This window comes from Crocuta crocuta, unplaced genomic scaffold, assembly GCF_008692635.1.
Source record: "Crocuta crocuta isolate KB4526 unplaced genomic scaffold, BGI_CrCroc_1.0 scaffold708, whole genome shotgun sequence".
NCBI lineage: Eukaryota > Metazoa > Chordata > Mammalia > Carnivora > Hyaenidae > Crocuta > Crocuta crocuta.
This window is the reverse complement of record NW_027530073.1, coordinates 341,479-364,777: the sequence shown is the minus strand read 5'-3', so window position 1 is coordinate 364,777 and position 23,299 is coordinate 341,479. Positions and strand designations below refer to the sequence as shown.

The window sequence follows — 23,299 nt, the reverse complement described above, 5'->3', positions numbered from 1 at the left end:
CTTTAAGTTTCAGTCTATGAGCCTAAAAATTAGAAGAAAAAAAAATACTATAGTGGTGGTCAGGTCCATGGTGTATTCAACTCTATCTTCCAGTTGCTTGAAGCATGTGAAATAGGAACAAACACAACCCTCATGAATATTATTGCTGACCATTATAATGGACCAAGTTAAGATGGAGGTCTTATTTCAAATGCTAAATGGAGTCCAGAGTCAGCTAAGAGAGGTACCTGGGGGCCAAAATTTCAGGAGGCACTCACTCTCCGGTGTTTGCGTGGTCCTGAGAGCAAGCACCTTCTTACATTACTAATGCCCCTCTTGCCTTATGCTTGTCCTGGCCCAGATAGCATTAGTTACCCAAGAAAATCAGAAAGAACCAGCAAAAGAAAACCAAACCAGAGCTGTAATTGCTGTGGCCCTTGAAGGAGAGGCGACAGGGTCAGATACACAGTGGATAAAGACATAAAGGCCAAAAATGGAAGTATATGTAAGAGTGATAAGAGCATATTTCTTTTTGCCTATTCACACACCCACTGGGTGATTTTTTGCTGCATGACATTATTTTTGAAAACTGCACAAAAGACAGAGCTCATAAACCATCCAGTTAATTACCTCTTTATGCTTGCAAGAGTTCCCACTATTGTTGTTAAACAGGCTCAGCACTTACTGACTTTAAGTAGCCTTTTTTGTGGGTTAATTCTTGGTTTTAAGATTTACGATTATTTTGTTTCTCTGCTTTCCTTCTAGGGGAAATCTTTCATAGTTAGAAACCAACAGAGGATTTAGAACATTTCTTTGCCACACTGTTGAAAAGTTCATTCCCAAGTAGTTAATGTCAAACTAATCAGAAAAGAAGCAGTTATGTAAGGAGCAGCTAATGTAATAGTTGCAACACTAAACTTCAACTTTTAAAAAACCAGTTCCCTAATGAAACTTCAATAATTAGAATATAAACTTACGTTAAAGCTTCTGAGTAATTATAATGAGGAGAGACTCCTAGAAATTTCTGTACTTCATCCATCACTGTAGCAGGATCCATCCTTAGCTGTTGCCCATCAATAATTAGCAACTAAATTAACAGAGAAATTAAAAAAAAGACAATGCACATTGAAGAAAGATGTGTAACTGTATAATTAAAAATTAGTGCACTCTGAATTTAGTCAATAAGAGATATTCTACTGAGGGCATTTGCATACATTGTTGTTAGACTCAACCAGGCCAATCTCATTAATGACTTGGAATAAGAAATAAACCACACTAGGTGTATTTAGGTTTTGTAATCTGAGAAGTCCTCCAAATACTATGAAAACAAGAAAGCCATTTGGGGGGACCAAATGAGCTTAAGAAATGTGATTACAAATCACAAATGGAAACCAAGTTTAAATATAGGCAAAACTGGGGTGCCTGGTTGGCTCAGTCGGTAAAGCATGCGACTGTTGATTTTGGAGTTGTAAGTTTGAGTCCCATGTTGGGTATAGAGATTACTTAAAAATAATCTTAAAAAAAAAAAAACCAACCACTGGCAAATTGTTGATTACATCATTGAAGATTGGAAGGAGCACTATAGAAAAAAGTTGTAATAAGACCAGGTGTAAAGATTTAGAGGACATGTCATTCTCCATGAGTCCATTCAAAAGAGTAGCACTGTAAAGGTTTAAGAAATATTTAGATAATCCATTTGGAGAAAAAGACAAGACTCCCAGAGAACCTGAATGTGAATGGAAGTTCTTGAACTGACCAAGGGGAAGATTTGCTTGTTACTCTAATGAGGGAGCAGGGTGGCCCAGAATATAAAATGACAGGTGACCATAATGGAAGACTACAAAGTGTGCAGTGCAACCACTGCTCATACCTCTTCTCCAGTATTTCTATTTAGTCTAGACTGTCATTGTTCCCTAGAATGTTTCATGACTATGGGCATTGTTCTGTGGCTGTGGTATCTAAAAGTTAGCTATTGAGCACTTAAAATGTGGCTAATGTGATTGAGAAACTGAATTTTTAATTTTATGTAATTTTAGTAGAAATTTAAATAGCCAGATGTGGCAGCAGCTATCAGCTTTCAGGCAGCACAGTCCTAGGTGCACAAGCACACACTATGTCCAACGTGACTGGACTGCTTTGTACAATCTAATGTAAGGGCTGAGTTTATAATCTAGGCTGATGTCTAGCAAAAAAGAGAAGCAAGGAAGGCAAGAAAAACAAAAAGCTTATGAAAAATTCAGCAAGGTGGTTCAAAGGGAAATAATGACACTTAATTAAGCAAAACATGATTTGCCTTGTTTGGTTAAGAGGTTCTCAAGCTTTATTCACAGAATAAGAATCATGGATATGAAGCTTTTGAAGCTCTTGACAATCAGGAAGGGTATGCACTAGAAAATACAGCAGGGAGAATTATTCAAAAATACTTTCAGACAGAAAATCAAACAGTTTGTCTACCTCTGCCTAACTATTATTCTTTGCCACTGTCTTCTTATTTACAACTAAAGAGTAAAAGGCAGTAATGTTTTAATGAGTAAAAATTTCCTCTATCCTGGAGGCAAAGTCATCAACTTAATGAGATTGTAACATGATGGAAATTCTTATTGCTCAATACCTGAAAGGGAGGGAAATAAACAAGCCATCTCTCGATGTGGCTGGCATACCACCCTGGGATCAAACATCTCTTCTGCAAGGCTCTAAGCTCGGAGGGTGCACGGGGCCCAGCTGAGATCACTTCGTAAAAGCTAAACTTCAGAGCTGCAGGGTCTTCATGGGATCGCTGATGCTATGATGAAAAGGTGGATAATTAAACTAACTCGAACCATAGGCATGAATAATTAAAAACCAATCTCTGTGACAAGTCTTGAAGCTAAAGGAAGGAGTGACTCACTGCTGGAGAGTTATTTGTTTTGCAATTAATAAGGGATGAAAATGTTTGCTTGGAGCATCGAGATTTAAAGTTATGACACTGATGAGGCTATATTTTGAGAACTTATTTGGCAGAAGTTGAATTCTTATTGATAGGCTTCTTTAACCAACTTTACGGAGTTGTTTCCTTGGTGTATATACTTCTAAGCTTTTGAAAGTTGCATTAATGCCCCCTTTTCAGCCCATAAGCAAACCATTTGTTATGTCCATGGAGTATCCATAATACACAAGCATTCTACTGGTTCTACCACATAGTTTTGTTCCATCTAGTAATGCAGTTTTAGATTAGAAAAGCCCTACTGGCTATTTTAAATGGAGAAACTACCCAAAACTCTGACATGTACATTATCTAAAATACACAGCTTTTATCATATATTACCTAGCATCTAAAAGCCAAGATGATTTTACCTAATGGTAACCTTCCTTTGTGAGGAATCAGAATCATTTATTGTACAGAAATGCAGAAAGCAGCAATCCAAATAGTAAAGTGTTTTATAATGGCTCAGGCTGAGGCCCATGGGTTTGAGGAAATCACCTTTTCTCTAAATTGACCAATAAATATTCAGGCTTAGTGGTAGGTTTGTGGATGTTTACCACATCTAGTTGAATAGCAAATTTGCTGCAATTGAGATTCAAATTACTATACTACAAACACTACTAGACTTTGTTAAGGTCTGCATTTTGCCACTACAGACTGATTTATTTATAATATTTAGGCTATTTTGTTAGCTTAGAGCCTTGGAACCTCCTTTTATGGTAAATTCTCAATTTTTCAGGGGCTAAGTGTTTGCCAAGTTCCAATTTTCTTTTCTCTTGGAGTCAATTAAGGCTTATTTCTCTTTTCTCCCGATACCTGGTGGAAAAGGTAAAAGGCACAAAATCTAATCAGTCAATTTACAATTTGCTGTATACTATGATTTAAAAGATGGCTGTAGGAGTCAGGCATCAATGTTTAGTGTGTAGTTGTGTATTTCGGCTTTCCAGCTTGTCTCACTTCCTGTTATGCAAATTATTATGAATCTGCCTATCTAAGATCCCATCTGCTTTATTATGACTTTTTCCCTACTCTGTCTCAGCCACAAAACCTTTCCTGACAATCTGTTCTTCCTTTTTGAATTTGGAAAACTACTTTTTTTAAATAACAAAAGGGCCCAGTGCTGAGAAACTTTATTCTCTAATATCATAGATTGTCATGAATTATCTGTTTGAAATCCTATCAGTAGAAATGGAATGTACTACTCTTACCTGGAAGATCAGAGCTGTGTACGTTCACTTTAGTACAGAGAAGCAGCCTTATTTCCAACCCAGGTGAAGGGTTTCAGATAAGGAGTTTTTGATTTTGTTGTTGGTTTTTGGTTATTACCTTTGACATTATGTGGTATCCTTCTTTGTCTTTTCTTATAGTCTTTGTTAATTTAAAGTCTATTTTGTCTGATATAAGAAGCATTGCTACCCTTGCTTTGTTTTTGCTTCTTTTTGCATGGTAAATGTTTCTCCATGCCTTTACTTTCAATCTGTATGTGTCTTTAGCTCTGAGGTGAGTTTCTTGCAGGCAACATATAGATAGGTCTATCTTGCATTTTTATCCATTCAGTCACCTGGTGTCTTCTGATTGAAGTACTTAGTCCATTTACATTTACAGTAATTATCAATAGGTATGTATTTATTGCCATCTTGTTACTTGTTTTGTAATTGTTTTTGTAGGTCTTATCTGTTTCCTTCTTCTCTTGTCCTCTTCCCTTGTGGTTTGATGGCTTTCTTTATTATTATGCTTGGATTCCATTCTATTTATTGTTTTGTGTATTGGTTTCTGATTTGTGATTACCATTAGGTTCATATATAACATCTTATGTGTAGAGCAGTCTATATTAACTTGATGGTCACTTGAGTTTGAACCCATTTAAAAAACACTAAATTTTTATTTCCCGCATCATGTTTTATGTATATGATGTCACACTTTTACATCCTTTTATTTTGTGAATCCCTTGACTGATTTTTATGGATATAATTAATTTTACTCCTTTTGTGTTTTAACCTATATATTGGTTTTATAAGTGATTAATCTACTACTTTTATTATATGTTTGCATTTACCTGTGCAATTTTTTCTTTTCATAATTTTCTTACTCTTGATTATGGCCTTTTCTTTCCACTCAAAGAATTCTCTTTAATGTTTCTCATAAGGCTGATTTAGTGGTGATGAATTCCTTTAGCTTTTCTTTGTCTGGGAAATGATTTCTCCTCCTATTCTCAATGATAACCCTGGTTGCAGGTTTTTTCCATTCAGTACTTTGAATGTATCATGCCACTCCTTTCTGGCCTATAAGGTTTCTGCTGAAAAATCAGCTGATAGACTTATGGGATTTCCCTTGTATATGACTGTTTTCTCTTTCTGCTTTAAAAATCTCTTTTTATCACTACATTTTTTTGCCATCTTAATTATTATGTATCTTGGTGTAGACCTGTGTTTAGAAGCAATACTAGTCAAATACAGATAAGGAGTTTCTGAATACAGCATTTCACATTTATCTTTATAGTTTCCAAGGAAATGTTACCCTTAGTCTCTATTTTTCAGTCTATTTTTACAAAATGCAGATGTGTAGAAGCACAGATGTACATACAAGTACATAATATTTTGCTATATTTTCATTCCATTAACATATTAAATTAATACAAAATTAATAACATCTTGAGAAAGTTTCTCCAGAAACACAGAAAACTTTATCTACTTTTATGTAGATATAAAACTAGCAAATCTTCTCTTTTATTTAGACCTGAGGTGGTTGCTATTGTTGCAAACCATCCACCTTTCTTCATACTCCCCTTCTTACCTGTTAGATTCTGTCTATATGTTTCTTACCTGATACCAGGAATATGCTCGGTCAGAGGGGTCGATGAGGATGGTGATGATCTTGGCTTTGGGGACCAGAGAAGCTGCTCTTTTAGGAGCTTCCTCTGAGTGGAAGTAATTGGCACTCTTTTCAAACAGAAAGTCAGTGGTGACATTAGATGGGATTGGGAAGAATTCCATATACCTAGAAAAGGAATATTTCTCAAAATAAGACTGGTTTATATTCATATGCTGGTGACTGTAGATGTCAAAGGTATCCCACAAATCATTTGTTTCCTAAACAAAAGCCTTTTTCTATAAGGCATCTTTTCTATATAGTTTGCTAGGGAGAAAGTATACAGAACACTAATAATGTATTTTGAGAATGCTTTTCTGAATACATTTTGTTTTGTTTACTATAAAAAAAAGGAATGAGAGATAGCAAAAATGTAGACACAGAAGGATAAAACTGGAACAATAATCAACCTAACTATATAAAACATATCTAAATGCAGAAATATTTTACAGAGAAAAATGTGTGAGTGCTCAACCAAAAGGAAAATTTGATCAAAACAGATGATGTGTTCAGTTCAAAGACATTCTAAAAGGACTTAGACAAAGTATTTTTTACTTTACTTTATACATAAGTAAAATAATTTCCTTCTCAGTAATGTGTTGTGCTGTGGTTGCATTCAACTATAAAATGTTCAAGTGCAGAACACATCTGGTGTAAACATTGCCTATTTGCTTAACTTTTTATTTCCATTTAGAGCCATTTATTTTCTTTAGAATATTTATAAAAATTTAAAAAGTGTGTACATATTTCTAAATATAAAATCCTATCAAATTTCTCAAGGTCAGGTCCTATATCCCTAAGTGGGGTGAGAATGTAAATCACCAGCAGACTGAACATAGGAATGGCTAACGCCTCAAGCACAGAAATGTAAGACATAACAGATTTTGTATAATGTCTCATTTGTACAAAAGCTGTCAAATATAAACTAATTCAGCATGTGATAATTGATATTTCTGAAGCACTAAGGGACAACTTTTAAAGGAAAAAGAGCCTTTTTTAGAGAGCACATGCAAATTTAGCTTCTAGGGTTTCTTACATTTGATCATAATGGCTTCATCCTCTGCTCCCACCCTCTTCAATTCATAAGCCACCATGACTTTGGCTACCAAGACAAGGCAGTTCAATAATTACTGAGCAAGAGAGTCATTAACATTTCTGTGATGACTTCTTTATGCAGTACGTTGTTTTCTTTTAGACATCTCACACGATAAAGCTTCTGGTAGGATTCCAGTTGTTAACATATTGCAAAGTTTGGCTGGTACAACAAAGTGATGTCTTGAAACTCAGGGCAGTAAAGAAATCCTTTTATGTTTTCTGGAAATTGCCTTGGTGATATGTCATTCTGGCATCCTTTTAGGGGGAAACAGATATATAAAAATTTCTGGAAAGTTTGATCTGCTATCTGTTTTGGTGTAGAACAGTGCCACATTTTAAGATACTTCTTAATTTAAATGCTCACCCTGGTTCCAGGTATGCTACGGTTATCCCAAATGTCTAGTGATATCTTATTTGGTCCAAGAGTATCTCAGCCTTGCTTATTCTGAGAAAGGCTCCAAAAGTCACAAAAGAAGGGAAGAAAGTACTGAATTCTGATTAAGTTTTAGTTTCTAAAAATGGTCCCACTTTCCCAGCAGTCCTCTCTATACCTATAACAGTTTAGGCCTTTAAAAACCTCTTCAAGTAGTTCTGGATCTTGGACACATAATGTGTTGATTTTGTCTGGCCCTAGAGGCTCATGTAAAAGCAGGGTCCAGTTCTTGTTTGCCAACATGCCCACATTTTTCTAGTGTAGTGGCTGGCACTTAGAGGCACTTATAAAATGTCTGATGAATAAATAGGTAAATACGAATTCAGCTTAATATTTTCAGGGTATAAATAGGTAACATCTGGGGAATATGAATTCAGATTATCCAAAGAACTGGTGAGCAAACTAGAGTATAAACCACTCTAGTTAAAAGTGAATGCCTGCCGCATTTAAGCTTTGCTACTTTCATAACACCTCACCATCTTTTTCAACTGAAAGATGTGATTTTTGCAATATTCCACATTTATTTGTTACTTGAGCTGACTGTGAGTATTTCTAAGTGATTTAACTCACAGCTAGATTAAGACATTTAGAAGTTCTAAGTGCTAACAGGATTTTATGGCTCTCCAAGTACCAGTCCAACCCTTCACTTCATACCCATGTAATTATAAAAATTATACCAAACAACAGAATATAATATTTAATTGTAGGTATGAATCAAACATTTCTCTTGATCTCCTGATTGTAAAATTTGGCTATTTTACCAAAGATAGAGTTTTCTCATTTTCATCTGCCTTACTTTGCTTTTGTCCTCAGCTTGTGTTTAAGCTGCCTGTCAGTTAAGGCAGTCCTGGTTTTCCCCAGTTTTCTAGGAAAAGCAGATCCATGAATCCAGACTAACTGAGCCTGTGTTAATTCTGTAAGCCACCTTGGCATGCTCAGACATATTATCAAACTCTTCTACTTTATGGCTCTGTGGTCCCAAAGGGACTGTTGAGGTGCTGACACTTCACAGAGAGACACGGCCAACCTGAGGACTCTGAGTATATTTGACATCATTGAGAGCAAAGCCAGAGTTATTGATAATAGATTGACATCTGTAGGTACTATTTGTTATTTGTGTTAATAGTCTTTTATAAACATACCATTTGTCAATGCAAAAGTGTTTGCAATTGAGGTGTTTTAGTGAGTTATACTTAAAATCTTTAGCCTTCTACTTATTTATGCCTTATGTCATCTTTCTGTAAACTGCTTAGGGGACTTTTTGTCCTATTATTGTGCCTATATACATTACTAACTTCTGAACAACTTTTTAAAAATTGATTATTCTTACAGATATTCTTTTATAAAAAAAGTTTATTTATTTATTTTGTGAGAGTGAGCAGGGGAGGGGTAGAAAGAGAGGGAGAGGGAGAATCCCAAGCAGGCTCTGCACTGTCAGTGAGGAGCGAGATGTGAGGCTCAAACTCATGAACCACGAGATCATGAACTGAGCCTAAACCAAGAGTCAGAGGCTTAACTGACTCAGCCACCTAGGTGCCCCTATTCTTACAGATATTATTAAGTCTCAAGGAATTCAAATATTACATTCCTCTCCACTTTTTTTTTTTTTAAAGTAGGCTTCACACCCAGAGTGGAGCCCAAAGTAGGGCTTAAACTTATGACCCTGGGATCAAAACTTGAGCTGAGATCAAGAGTCAGACACTTTACTGACTGAGCCACCCAGGTGCCCCTCCTCTCCACTTTTAAAGCAGTTTTTAATCACTCCCTTTAGTCCTGATGTGAACATAATTTTATTCTGTACACAGGCATATGTATTTGAGTCAGCTGCTGAAGTAATTGATGCTTTCTTGATTCTCAGTTGTTATTTAACACCATACAACTAATCAGTATCAAGCCCTGTGTCAAAGAGTTGGCAGTGAAATATATTACAGTTAGAATATATGTAATTCCTAGTAGGTGCTCAAATTATTCTCAACTCATTTCTTTCCAATTTGAACCACACATAAGCAACTCTTGGGGGGTGATACTTATAAAATTGAGATCATGCAATTTGACAACGGAAGTTAATATATAATAACTCTTTATGCTAAAATATATGCAAAATGCTTATGTTTATGCTCTAGAATTATTATAATAATTCCATTCTTTTACATCACTTTCTGCCTAGAATTTCAACCTTAACATGTTACTTTGCAACATCTATTCCTACTATATTACTATATTTTGTATATATTTGACATTTTAACTTTTAATTTTATTTTAACTATTTTCCTCAGATGGTTGATATAGTCCTTATTTCATTTCAAGACCAAAAATTAAATTTTGTATATTGCTGATAGCTTTTTAATAATTTTCATTATTCACAAAATATACACAAATTTCTAGTTCTATTTATTTATTTATTTATTTACCTTTTATGCCAAAGCAAAGTAGAAAATTATATATGGGGACTGTAGCATCACTTTAATGCAAAGTGCACAGGAAGAGAAAGCTATGAAAGTGTTTTAAGAAGAGAAAGGAATGATATTTCTGGGTGTTACAGTATTTCTCTAACTTTATATCTGTAATAACCATCAAAGATAATTAATGCAAATTGAAATTACATGTGGGCCTCTTGAAGCAAGGAGTCCCTTAAAAACTGAGAAGTTTCTTATGAATAATTTCATTTTATTCATTCCATTTCCAAGGCACAGAGGATAACTTTTATTTGTGGCTACAAACTTATATGTTAATAAATATTAGCACTAATTTTTATACTGTGCACAGTACATATACTTTTAGATTTATACTAATAACCCATCTTACCAATCAATCCCCCTGTGGTAGTTATTTCTATTAAAGAACTGTACCTCCTCAAAGGTTTTTGGGCTGGGGGAGTTACTAAAGATGGAAGGATGCATAACCAGGAACAAATACAAAGCAGTGGTTCCTGAAAAGACAATAGAGGTTTAGAAATTAATTAAATGAAACAGTTTCCACTATTAGCATTTGAAAGTCATTTATAAATGAAGTATTGTAATGATCCAAACAGATACATATTAGTACTCCTTGAATTAAACTGAATAGATAATCAGCATTTTAAAAGAAGCACATTGGAAAAAATGTAGTTAAGTATGATGTGAGGCCAGGCCTGTTGCAGGGACTAGGAGAACTGGTTTTTGATCTCATCTCAATCACTGATTTGTTCTATGACTTGGCTTTCAGCTTGTCTCTGACTTGGCTTTATTAGTGGAAAATTGCCTTGCTTATTTCATAGGATTTCTCTGGGGGTGAAAGACATATTGTACCTGAAGATATTTTGATACTAATAAAGCATTATATGAATGAAAAATATCATTATTTAATAGAAGATATTATATCACTAAAACCATGTACCTGGGTTCTTCTATAAGTTCTTCCTAAGGCCTATGAAAGCTGATTAAATTTAAGACAGAATTTAAACTTTCAACACATTTGTTTAAATTTGATATGCTTACTTTAAAATGTGATGTCAAAAATCAGTTTTTGGAAAAAAAATTGTGTCCTTTCTTAGTGACATAACATAAAATTTGCAATTTTGGAACGAAAGTGGCGTATCACAAGTGCCCATATAGATCTGTGACTATTGGGGATCAAGGGGATGATGTTCTTTTTCAAAATGAGCAGTGTCATAGACTGTAAAATTAGTGTTTTAGAGACTAAATTATGAGCTAACGAGTATAGCTTAGATCACTACAAGAAAAAGTAAGGCAATCTCAGTTCAGTTTGCCTAAAATTTAACCAAATGCTTGTAACTGTAATCATGTTTGTAAAATAATACTATTAAAATATTTCTGGTCCATGCATTTAGTATTCCTAAGACTCTAGTTTCCACTTCTCTGCTCTAATGTGATTTACATTATTACACAATCTGATGGAGCGGGACCTGCAAATTATATTCTATGTCAATAGCTAGCAATGGTCTTCAGACATGGCCTTATAACATTTCTCTCACTTGGAGAAATTACTGTTCTAATTTTGCTTAGTAATAATGTCATGTTGCCATCTGTACTAAATTTTGAATTTTCTTATCTCTCTGACAAGCTTTATTTAATACTGTACTTAAATGTAGTATATCAACACAACAGAAAACTTGTTGAAATAACTCTGTCAATAGTACAATTGTCTAAAACAATGAATTAAAAGAGGCAGTGTTCCTAGATTATATCTTAGCCAAACTATGAGCATTTTATTTATACCCATGGGTGCCTATGAGGAATGAAACATAATAATCTACGATATACAAAATAAAAATGCTCTTCACAAGCTTGACGTAAACCAGTGGTTCTCACACTTTAGCCTGCCTTGGATTAACCTGGAGGGCTTGTTAAAACACAGAGAATTGAACCCTATCTTAGAGGTTCTGATTCAGTACACTTTGAAAATCACAAAGAAATGTAACAAAATCCAAAACTTATTTGGGGGAAAATGTTCCATTACTTGAAATCCGTAGTAGAGTATGGCTTTCTTGAACATGGTCTTTAGAGTCAGGTAAATTCTAGGATCGGGATTTCTAATACTTCTCTGTTGTGTGAATGTGAACAAAAATATCTAAGCTGAGACTTAGTTTTCTTATCTGTGTAGTGAGGGAAAAATACTTAGCTATCAGGGTTTTATGAGGGTCAAGTGAGACAACTTAATAAAAGTACCTAAATAGCTTCATATCTCAATATTAGTAAAGTATTTTTAAAAATAACAACTTTTATGAGATAAAATTCAGCAATGCATTTAAAAAATTGGAAAAGTAAATGTGAAGATAGGAAATATGTGAAAAAAGAAAACAGATTAGTTCCTTTCTTACAGCAACTGAAAGCATTCTTTTCTGAATTTTATTTTTAAGAATTGTATTAAATCATATTGTTTGTTTTTGATAGCATGACCAGCATTAATAAGACAAGCTGAAAAAATAGATATCTAATTGTTCACATAGTCAATAAAAGGTGTAATATATCAGTGGTCAAAAACTGTTAGATCGCAGTTTCTGAACTCTGTCTTTACCTACACTTATTCTTGGGTCTGAATAAACTGTCCTCTGTGTGTGTGTTTGAATGTGTATAATGTGTGTATGTATATAAAACAATCAGCTAATCATAGACACACATATTCAAGTAACCATCCATATAGCTTCAGTTTTATTTTTTGTCAGTTTCAACTCTAAAAATATTTGAATACGCATAAGAATATATACATCTATATACATCTATGCAAAATTATTCAGAAAAATGTTTCTGATGAAACTAAAGTTAAAATGAAGCTATTTAATTTTTATGTAACTGATGAGAAGATATGTTTCTCCATTTAAAAAATCATCTTCACAAAATATTGATATACATAGTAACATGGATGAATCTCAAAAGCATTATCTTAAGTGAAAGAAGTCAAATGCACAAGATTGCACACTTATTGCTTCCATTTATATGAAATTCTACAAAGCAAAACTATAGTAGTAGAAAGTAGTTTCCTGTGACTGAGGATGGGGGAGGGGTATTGAATGCAAAGGGATGTGGGTGGACAAACTTTTTAGGGAGACAGAACTGGGGTTTTTTTGTTTGTTTTTGAGACAGAATGTTGTGGTGGTTACACAACTGTGCACAACTGTCAAAATTCATCAGAATTTTCACTTAAAATTGGTGAATTTTATTGCATGTAAATTATACCAGTACAGAGCTGGGAAAAAATTTACTTTCCATAATAAGGAGATAAAAAATTTTCTTCCAAAGGTAAATGTCATATATAATTGTAACATAAACATTTGGAAACACAGTTGAGTCTAAGATGGCAAGTACTGGTTCTGCCATCTAACCATGATTTTTAAATGTCTGCACATCTAGCATGAAACAAGAGGAAGCCCGTCCTGCAGGTCTTTCTAGAGTGAGCGCAATGTGCCAGCTTCAGAGAGACGTGATCAGTCATGACGGTGGGAGTTCGCTGAAAAGACTTGACTTTAAATATTTTTCTACTTGCCTCTTGACTTTAAATAGATAAGGTCAAATGAAATAAATAAGGTTAGGAAGAATATTTATCATAGTTATTATTGTTTTCAGATTGATATTGGCAAACGGGACTAAGAGAAAATGAAAAGCCTAAATTCTTTGTGTACGTTACATAAAATTTTCTCCAGTTATTTTTAGAGATATGAGGAGATGGAAGGTATTCCCCTTAGAAAGGAATATGGTTGAAATGGCTGTTTTCTGTGAAGCCAGAATCCAAGAACCCCAAATAATTTATCATGCAGGGAACAGCATGGATGTCTGGCATTTCAAAGCTTCCACTGGGCTTCATTTTAATACCAGTTCTTAAAGAAACAAGAAATTTATGGGGAGAAAACTGCATGCCAATTTCAGAAAAGATGCAAAAGATTTCTCCTGGGTATGAATAAATACCTTTGTTAGCACAAAGTTTTGTTTATGTCTGGAATTCTGCTTGTCAACCATCCTTTAGATTTTTAGAAAACAGTCTTCTCTGCAAGAAATAGTTTAGAGATAAATTATATCAGGAAGATGGCAAGAAGAGGCTATTTTTCTGGAAGGGATTTATCATGAAGAGTTATCGATACTTCTATGTGTTTATCTCGACTTTTGATGAAATCCTGTCAGTCACTTTCTCACCATGTGATTACTTTTGATTTTAGAAATTTAACATTTTTCAATTAAGATCTTTGGAAAAAGGAACATTTGCTAACAAATTGCTGGATATTCAAACTGTGTGACATTTATTTTCATCTTTTTCACTTAAAAAAATTCCTTGACAAGCATTTAAATACAATATCAAGCTAAACAAACATTATGTCAGAGAACAAATGTGTTATTCATTCATCAGTATATATAGGAATTATGAAAACTCATTGTGACAAGAACTCACTGTCTAGTCATCAGGAGTTTCATACTGTTTGGTTAATCATAACAAAAAGCTCTCACCAGTTTTCTGGGGTCCTATTACCAAGAATTTTGGTAAGCGATCACAGGTTTTTTCTTTAGACCAAATGTCTCTGTGGCGTTTGTCATCACAAGGATTCTAAATGGGATAAGAATACAGAGATGTATTTTTTGGTGAGTGGCCACTGTATGCTAGAGATCTTCAACTTCTGTCCTTAAAAAGATATTCCAGGAAACAAAGCTATTCGGCTTCTTCTTTTAAATGAAAGCCTTGAAGTGGCCTCATGGAAGGTTTTAAGTAACCCTTTCTCTCCTGAAATTATGTCTACTGAGGGTTTGGGAGACAGCCTCATAGCACTGAAGATTTAGTATTTTTTTCTGCTCTTTCTGCTTTTGGCAGTTCTACATCTTAAGTGTGTGTGTGTGTGTGTGTGTATGTGTGTGTGTGTGTGCACGTGCATGTGTGTGTGCTTTAAAATGGTGAGCTCCAATATAGTGTGGGGGCAGAGACTATGCTTCCTGCTAACCTAAAAGAATATACACTCTAAGCATTCCATAAGTAACTGAAATAAAACGTGTGAGATTTTTATTCCAAATAACTTTGAGCTGTTTTGCTGCGCTTCAAAGAGATACAGATCTGGCCTTAATGATACTATTTAAAGAGGCAGCAGATTCCTTTCAGCTGCCTTCAGAGGTCAGTAAATATATATATTTATTATATATAACTTTGCAGAATATAATGCTAAAAAGCATTAAATTTCAGCAAAAGAGTAAAATGAAGGTGAAATACTATCTTAGGGATCTACTCTTGGTGTATAGTACATAAACCAAACCCACTATGCAAGAGGTATCAAGAACATCCTCAATTTCAACTACAAAGTGCACATTATGTGAAGAATTAAAAGTACTGTTTAATACTACTTCAGATATAGGCACTCAGTACCACACTTCTATTCAATTAATACTATTGATATGTGTAGTTAAAGAAACTTCCTGCTTACTTACAATAAGCAGCAGATAGTAAGACTAAAGTGAGGGTATTCTTTTTGGGTGCTGTTAAAAAGAGTTTCAAACCTGTCACCTGGAATAATAATGATTTTAGTTTAAAAGTAAGGTGTTAAATCAGCAGGAAAATTGCATGTCTTTCCAGTGGCTAACATTTGGTGATATTTTGTAGTGGTTAAGGAAAAAAAGATGTGCATTATAGCAACTGCAGAGGAATATGTAGTGATAATTCCAGAATCACCAACTTTCACATACTAAAATGTATACTTCTGTCTCTTCTTGGAGTTATCTGTTTGTGCTCAGGTGGTAATTAGCTCACGTTCAAAGCTGAACTATTTTGAGTATATAGTTCAGAGCTTACTGCAACCTCAATCCATGAAGTTTACTCAGTTCTCCTGATGATTGCTATTATTGTACCATCGGCTCTATTAGCAACTTTCTAGTAGCTCAGTAACTCTCATTTAGAGCAGTATATAAGAGCACAGCCTCTGGAGCCAGATGACCTGGAACTGATTCACACAGTGACCTTGTATAAGTGTCTTAGCAATTCCATGCCTCAGTTTCTTCATTTGTAAAGTGGGGATAATAAACCATACCTACCACACAGGTTAGTTAACATGTAAAGACCCCAGTGTGACACATAATAAACACTACACAATTATTTCCTAAGATTATTACTTTCCCTAGAGTATGGAGGGGGCTCTTTAAGTTCAAAGTATGTTTCTGCAATTCTAGGACACATGAGAATGCTTTGAAATCTGAGTACTCCTAAAATAGTTTGAAAGTGCCATGTGTAATATTTTTTCTTAAAAAGCTCAGTAATTTTGCCATCAAACACTTTCCCATATCCAAAGCAATTGCCAACTTATACTTACCATATTCTGCAGCTGCAGTGTACCTTGTGGTTTACAAAGCAGACGGTCAGTTCTGAACTCTTTTCCCCTATCCCTCTGATGTCGTTTAGTCATTAGAGAGAGAAGGATGTGCTCTAGGTATACTAGCTGGCTACCTGCCTAGCATACAACCTATTTACCATTCTTCTACTCTTTTCAGCCTATTGCAGTCTGCAAATTGATCCCTCACTCTTGACTGAAAACATGGCATCCATTGAACCCCCCACTGAACTTTTAGAATTTTGTAATTTCTAATGGGGATAGGAACAGAGAATTTGGCCAACTACAAAGCAATAATACAAAAATGCAATTCAAGAAGAAGTAGTTTCTCAACTCTACTAACATTTCCAAAATGTATTCCCCCTACCCCCAAAGATGCTTTCACTTTTCAGATTTGGATTATATAAAATTCCAAGATGTGCTTATGGAGTTACTTAATTATACCAATTATTGAACCAATATTACCTGCCAGAGAGGGTCTTTTTGATCTGGAAAGAGCTCAAAATACTTGTGAGCCAGCTGTGCTGGAGGCAGAGTCTGAAGTCGCAGGTTGGTCCAGGTCTGCACGAAGTTGGCCAGATTAACAAAGGTATATAGTCCCAGTCGATCATTCCCATAGTTTGACAGATGTGTCATGAAAATGCTGATCTGAAAAAGGCAAATGAACTTCAGTGTAAACACAAGTTATTTCAACCCTAAGGGGGCAGTACAATCATAGCAATGCTAGTTCCAATTAGTCTTTGCACAGGGTTTCAATTCATGACATGTTTTGGTACTGTGGATATATCCAAGATACTCTCATTATATTAATGCATACTAGAGGATGTGTTATTAGTAAGATGTGAACATTTTTTCTGAGATTTTAACATATTTCATAATACAAAATGAGTCCAACTACCGTATTTCCATGTTGGTGCAATTAGTTTGATGCTGAATAACGTCCTAGATGCCCACACATAATGGTTTCATGTTATGTTATCTATTCATGATAATTTGTGGCAGCAGAATCTCTGGAGGTTGGAGTTTTATAATTTCAATCTACTTGATTTGACTTCTAATGTAGCACTTCAAGTTAAAGAATATAAATGATATCACCAATAATAGCATTAAATGAATATCCTCTGATTTGTATTTATTAGAGGCCGTAATTACAGAGGACTAGGGACTGAATTTTTACTAAAATAAGCATTAACTATTTTCCATCAATAACACTCTCAAGCCCTTTTCCATTGGGGGTACTATTTCCAGGATCAAATACCTCCTTTAAGACAGTTTTCAATGTTTGGCTAGATAAAATCAACTCTTCTATGGAAGCAGCTGACCTAGGTTGAATCCATGCATTGAGAACAAAATCACAGTATTTTCTTTATAATAAAATAAATGTAAATTCTTTGGTTTGATTAATTTTTGGTCAGGAATATAGAATGGGCTTTTTAAAAGCCACTGCTTCAAGTGAATACAAATAGTTTTTGTTGGTGAAGTGTTGACAAATGGAAATAATTCCGCATGAGATTTTTAATGGCAAAGAAACCATTGTCTCATTTATGTTGCTATAAAAAAAGATCATTAATAATAATTCCTGTGATAATATTACTTTCCTAAAATATATAATTTCATGTGAATGAATAGTAATAATAGTTATTATAATCATCATAATAATGAATATAATAGGTTCATTCATTAGAGACTGAAAGAAATATTCAAGAAAAGTTATTGAGGTAAAGTAGCAGAGATGAGGGAATGGTTATATTAAGGTTGGATACAATGAATCAGAAAAAAATCTAATTACTTACAATTATACATAAGAGGAAACAGTGATATCCTTTATTCTATAGAATAAGTCCTGCTGGCTTTCATATGAAAAGCTTCAACTGTGATCAAGAATATTTAATTGTATTTCTATTCACTCTTCCTGAACATGTATTAAATCTTAGAACTTTCACAAACAAAATACTTTGAGGGTGACTTTAAATAGCTATCAGCAGACTGACACACTTATGAAATTAATAAGTAAGACTTTCATTACCATTTTGGGTATTTCTGAAAAATGAGACTTTTAAAATTTAACTTTCTGATTATTTTTATAGTATCTTCAATTCTATGACTTTTATTTCCCTTCCTTTTCTCCAAAATGTATCAAAAATCAGTTATTGATAGACTTAAGAAAATCATGGTTACATTTGGAAGTTCTTTTCTAGTGTTTCTTAGAGGTTCGTATTAAAAACCACATTTTTCAGCATAGCTCAACAACAATACCAAAATGATATTTCAAGCTGTCTATTAAAGGAAAATTTTTAATACAATATTATACATATATTGTATATATATATATATATATATATTAACCCAGTTAGTCATTAGTTCAAATTTTTGCTTTATTTATGAGAGATTTATCAATATATCTATGTGTCTATATTTCACTTGAATAACATCTGCATTGGGCATAGAATGGGAAATATGGAGATGCGGTGTGACTTTGAGGTACCAATGCATTTGACCTCCGTTTGAATTTACTTTTCAACCCAGAGAACATTTTATTTTTACTTTTTAAATTTTTAATGTTTTTATTTAGTTTTGAGAGAAAGAGAAACAGAGCGAACCAGGAGGGGCAGTGAGAGAAAGGGAGACACAGAATCCAAAGCAGGCTCCAGGCTCTGAGCCTTCATGAGAGCTCAAACCCACAAAGCAGGGATCATGACCTGAGCCGAAGTCCGATGCTCAACAAGTCTGACAATCAATTGACTGAGCCACCCAGGACCCACAGCCCAGAAAACATTTTATTCTGTGACATTTAAAGGAGAGTGTCATTTTTTACCTATATGCGTATAGAAGGTAAAAAAAAAATGCTACTTTTTTCTTTTTTTAATGTCTATTTTTGAGAGAGAGAGAGCACACGCAAGTGAGCTCACATGAGGTGGGGAGGTGCAGAGATAGAGGGAGACACAGACTCTGAAGCAGGCTCTGGACTCTCAGCTGTCAGCACAGAGCCCAGTCTGGGGCTCAAACCCACCAACCATGAGGCCATGCCCTGAGCTGAAGTCAGACACTCAACCGACTGAGCACCCAGGTACCTCCCCCCAAAAATGCTACCCTTTCTGGCAAAAACACAGGCAATTCAGAATGAGTTAGGAGCTAGTTAATGACATTGCTTTTGCTGAAAGTTGGCAAGAATTAAGTTAATACATATAAGGTTTTGAACTTAATCCTATAAAATTCAAGCCACTTGGTCACCAGTCATGGAAACGTCCTTAGGTTTTCAATGCTATTTTTGTATATCTGCTTTACCATAATGCAAAGTGCACCATAAGCAATGTGTGTTACCTCACAACATGTTTAGACTTGGGACTCAAGCCTGCGGTTTGTTTTGTTCTTCTAAGAAATACAAGGCCATAAAGGGAACATAATTGGTCAGGATATAAAATAATTTCTTATTTCTTTAAAAATTTTTTAATGTTTTATTTACTTCTGACACAGAGAGAGAGACAGCATGAGCAGGGGAGGGTCAGAGAGAGAGGGAGATACAGAATTTGAATTAGGTTCCAGGCTCTGGGCTAGCTGTCAGCACAGAGCCTGACACGGGGCTTGAAACCACCAACCGTGAGATTATGACCTGAGCCAAAGTCAGACGCTTAACCGACTGAGCCACCCAGGTGCCCCAAATAATTCCTTTTTAAACTTTGTGTGTGTGTGTGTGAATCACAATATCCTCTCTGTACATGGAATATTCTGTATCTTTTGCTGAACCTGTAGCCTCTCCCAGTTGTCTTTATTAATTTTTGCTTAGGAAGGTACGCGCAACAAACAACAGGGCTAGTGAGAAAGGACATATAGTGACTCTGTTTTGGTAAAATAATTAGCTTGCTATCTAGACAGTATTTCTTTCTTGTTCCTGTTCTGACCTAAGACAACAATAATGTCACTTTATTTCTTGGCACCTGTTTCTGCATGGAGTAGAAAGACACGAAGAAGCTTGAAAGAGTTACCAGTTCAGGGAAAATAGTTATTAGTCTTTTCCTAAAGAAGATGCCTTTATAACTTTAAGAGTGCTTTAGAGCTAAGGATTTATTTATTTGTTTGCCTTTTTAAAAAAGGATAAATGTATCAAAATAGTTATCTTTATTACACATGCAGGATCCAATAAGACAGAAAATGTCAATGAAGTTACAACTGCATTTCTACAACAGTTTTTGCTACATGCATACTGTAAGTAATTAGTTGTTACCAAAAAGACTAATTAGCTGCTTAAAACTCATCTCATTGGAAAGTCTGCCAAAGGTATAAAGTTTATCTAACAGATGAAAACAATTCTTTCTAGGCTGATAGACACAGACATCTATAACAACATACTTACTATGATTATTTTTCTGTAAAAGGCAAAACTTAAATGCCAAATATCATATACACTGGTATTTATGAGAGAGCAAACAGATATCATTTGTAAAAGCATGACTAAGAGAAAAATGGGGGAAGCTTTATCTACACTTTCCAGCCTCAACCATGTGAATCTAGTAAGTTCCAGCCAGGTATTGGAGATACATGAATCACTACAAAGAAGAATAAGGAGGAAAACATTGGTCTCAGTGCAAAAGCAGCTGGCAATGCAGTAATGTTGCTTTTGAGAAGGTCAGCAGGAAAGGAGAGGAAACAGGGGCGTAAAATGTGTTACTTATATTTATTATAAACTACACCATTTATGACCTAATCCACAAACATTTTCTTATCCTACTTCCAGATGCTTTGCCTGGTTCTGGGTGTGCAAATATAAATATGATGCTTATCATGTTAAGTGTTGTTTGTGAAAAATTAATTCAAAAGGCACAAAAAAATTTACGGCAAAAAAAGTCAGTCTCCCACTTCTCTTCTTCAGTCAACTGGTTTGGTTTTGTTTTGGTGTTCTTCCAGGTGACCAAAGGTTCAAAAGCCTGAACATATGTAACAGATTACCCAGGAAGTTTATCAAAGTTCAGATCATCAAACCTTACACTCAGTGATGCTGATTTGCTGGGTCTGGAGGGTGCCCTGCTACCTGCATTTCACAGAATCCTCCCTCATTGTCTTGATGCAGGTACCATTGAAATATGATTTGAGGAAAACTGGCCGGTCCCATTGTTTATTCCCATAGAAAAAAGTCATTCACCAAAAGTCACTGACTTTTCTGTAGTGGTCCTTTTGAATACATTTTAAACACAAACATGTTCTGTTAAGTCCGTAAATGTATTTTGACATCCCAGACTCATAGCTATCCCTATCACAAAGAACAATTGCTAAGTGCCCTTGGCCTCTTTAGGGTTTCTGTACTGTTGACATATGTGTGGAGATGCACAGAAAGTTGCTTAAAAAAAAAAAAAAAGATCTGGTCCATATATACATGTGTAATTGATTCCTAATTCCCCTTCAATCCCATGTTTATTTATTATTATTGCTTTTTAACCGAAGCAAAATTCTTCTCCATTTCCATATGTACCTCTCAGATACATATTACCTTATAACCTCTACTTAAAGACTGCCTTTCATGTTCATTTTTATTTCACAACATTTAAAAGGTTCTGTGGCAGACGACAAGTGTACTGTAATTAATTTGTTCAGGGGAAAATAAGGAAAACAGTTTATTTTTATAAAGGAGTGATCAAACTCTGGTAGTTCCATTTTCATTATCATGAAAACTATATGAGTCCCACCAAGATTACACTCCATTATGTAAGCACATCTCTTTCTGGAAAATAAGTAAAACAAACAAACAAAAAAACAACCTGATTAGAAAGCTATTCTATTCATGCTCTGGGCCTAAAACTCCTATTCTAGAATTTCTCAATTTGAATCCTCATATAGTTCCTCATTGCCTTCTGCATTAAATAAAATTCAAGATATCATCCTTAGTGACAACATGGTTCCAGGTTACCTTTTCAATCTTATCTTGTGTCCTCATTCTGTTCCCAGAGCACCAGTCAGCTTGTCTTGCTTGCTGCTTTCCTGTGTTTCCCTGGACACTCCACCCTCCATGGCTTCGTTTATACACTTTCTTTCTAGAATATACAACCTCACTTTCCTACTTAGCTCAGTTCTGTATATCTAGCCTGTTACATCTATCTTTTCAGATCTCTGTAGGAAAATTCAAGCTTATAAAAATTTGAGCTCCAGAGCACTGCCATGTAGTCTTTTCTGACCTCTTCTTACTCTGGCTTGTATTATTCCTAAAAACAAAAACAAACAAAAACAAAACAAAAACTTGTTTTATTTGTATCTAGATTGTTACATTCTTTGGCGCTGACACGGGGCCCTTTCAACCTTATTCTCTGAACTGCCTATGTATGAGCCTTGAGTTGGCACCAATCATCTTAGTTGTAAAATTGGGAAATGAAGGGTTAGTTATTTTTTCAGTGCCATTCATTCCAGTAATTCCTTAGCACCATTCAGTTTATGTCTCTCTCTTCTAACTTTATCCCTATCTGCTCTCTGCTCCTCTCCCTGAACTCTGGCTCAAGTCTTCACTTATTTTACCCCCCTTTGCTTCTGTTTCCTGTGAAACTTCCTTTGTAAATAAACTCTTAGGTCTTTGACTCTGGCCTGCACAGTGAGTGGTTAAGAAAGTGGGTTCTGTTACCTACTGGCTCTTTGGTTTTAGCAAGTCATTTAAACTCTTACTACTTTAACTTACTTATCTAAAAGGGGGAAAAAAAGGTATAAAATAGTAACTGCCTCACAGTGTTGTGATAATTAAGTGTAATAAAACAAAACATTTGAAGTGCTGCTTGACACATAGTGATTGCTTAATAAATTATAGCTATTTATTGTTGTTATTGTTGATATATTATTATTATTTTGGAGGAATATCATTTCTCACTTATAGCTTCCTTCCTGCAGTAAATCAACCTTACCTATACCTCTAGTATCTTAATTCTCTCACTTTTTCTCCATCTGACAACATCCATGTGATCACTTACTCCAGCAGGCAAAATTCTGTGGTTAAGAACTTCTCTCCCACTATCACCTTCAGATTCCCAGAGCATCTTTTTGCCTTCAGTGTTCTACAAATCTGAGACTTGATATCAGTTTTTCATTCAATTCTATCAGTTTCTTCATTCCACATATGGAGTGTTCAGCACTCTAAAGAAAAACCATATAATGGGAGCTTTTTATATCATATAAACACATGGTCCTCAATCTCAATGAA

At 34.8% G+C, this 23,299-nt stretch overlaps 1 protein-coding gene across 1 annotated transcript in view; it reads right to left on the bottom strand.

The window, feature by feature from the left end:
* LOC144232035 (bifunctional heparan sulfate N-deacetylase/N-sulfotransferase 3) overlaps nt 1–23,299 on the bottom strand; it is a 181,986-nt gene that overhangs the window by 13,619 nt on the left and 145,068 nt on the right. Inside the window, exons 6-11 of the mRNA XM_077764718.1 lie at nt 16,594–16,776; nt 14,273–14,369; nt 10,143–10,266; nt 5,764–5,938; nt 2,591–2,761; nt 957–1,066 (exon numbers count right to left, since the gene is read on the bottom strand). Of these exons, the coding sequence (XP_077620844.1) occupies nt 957–1,066; nt 2,591–2,761; nt 5,764–5,938; nt 10,143–10,266; nt 14,273–14,369; nt 16,594–16,776 (860 nt within the window). The remainder of the gene's footprint in view (nt 1–956; nt 1,067–2,590; nt 2,762–5,763; nt 5,939–10,142; nt 10,267–14,272; nt 14,370–16,593; nt 16,777–23,299) is intronic.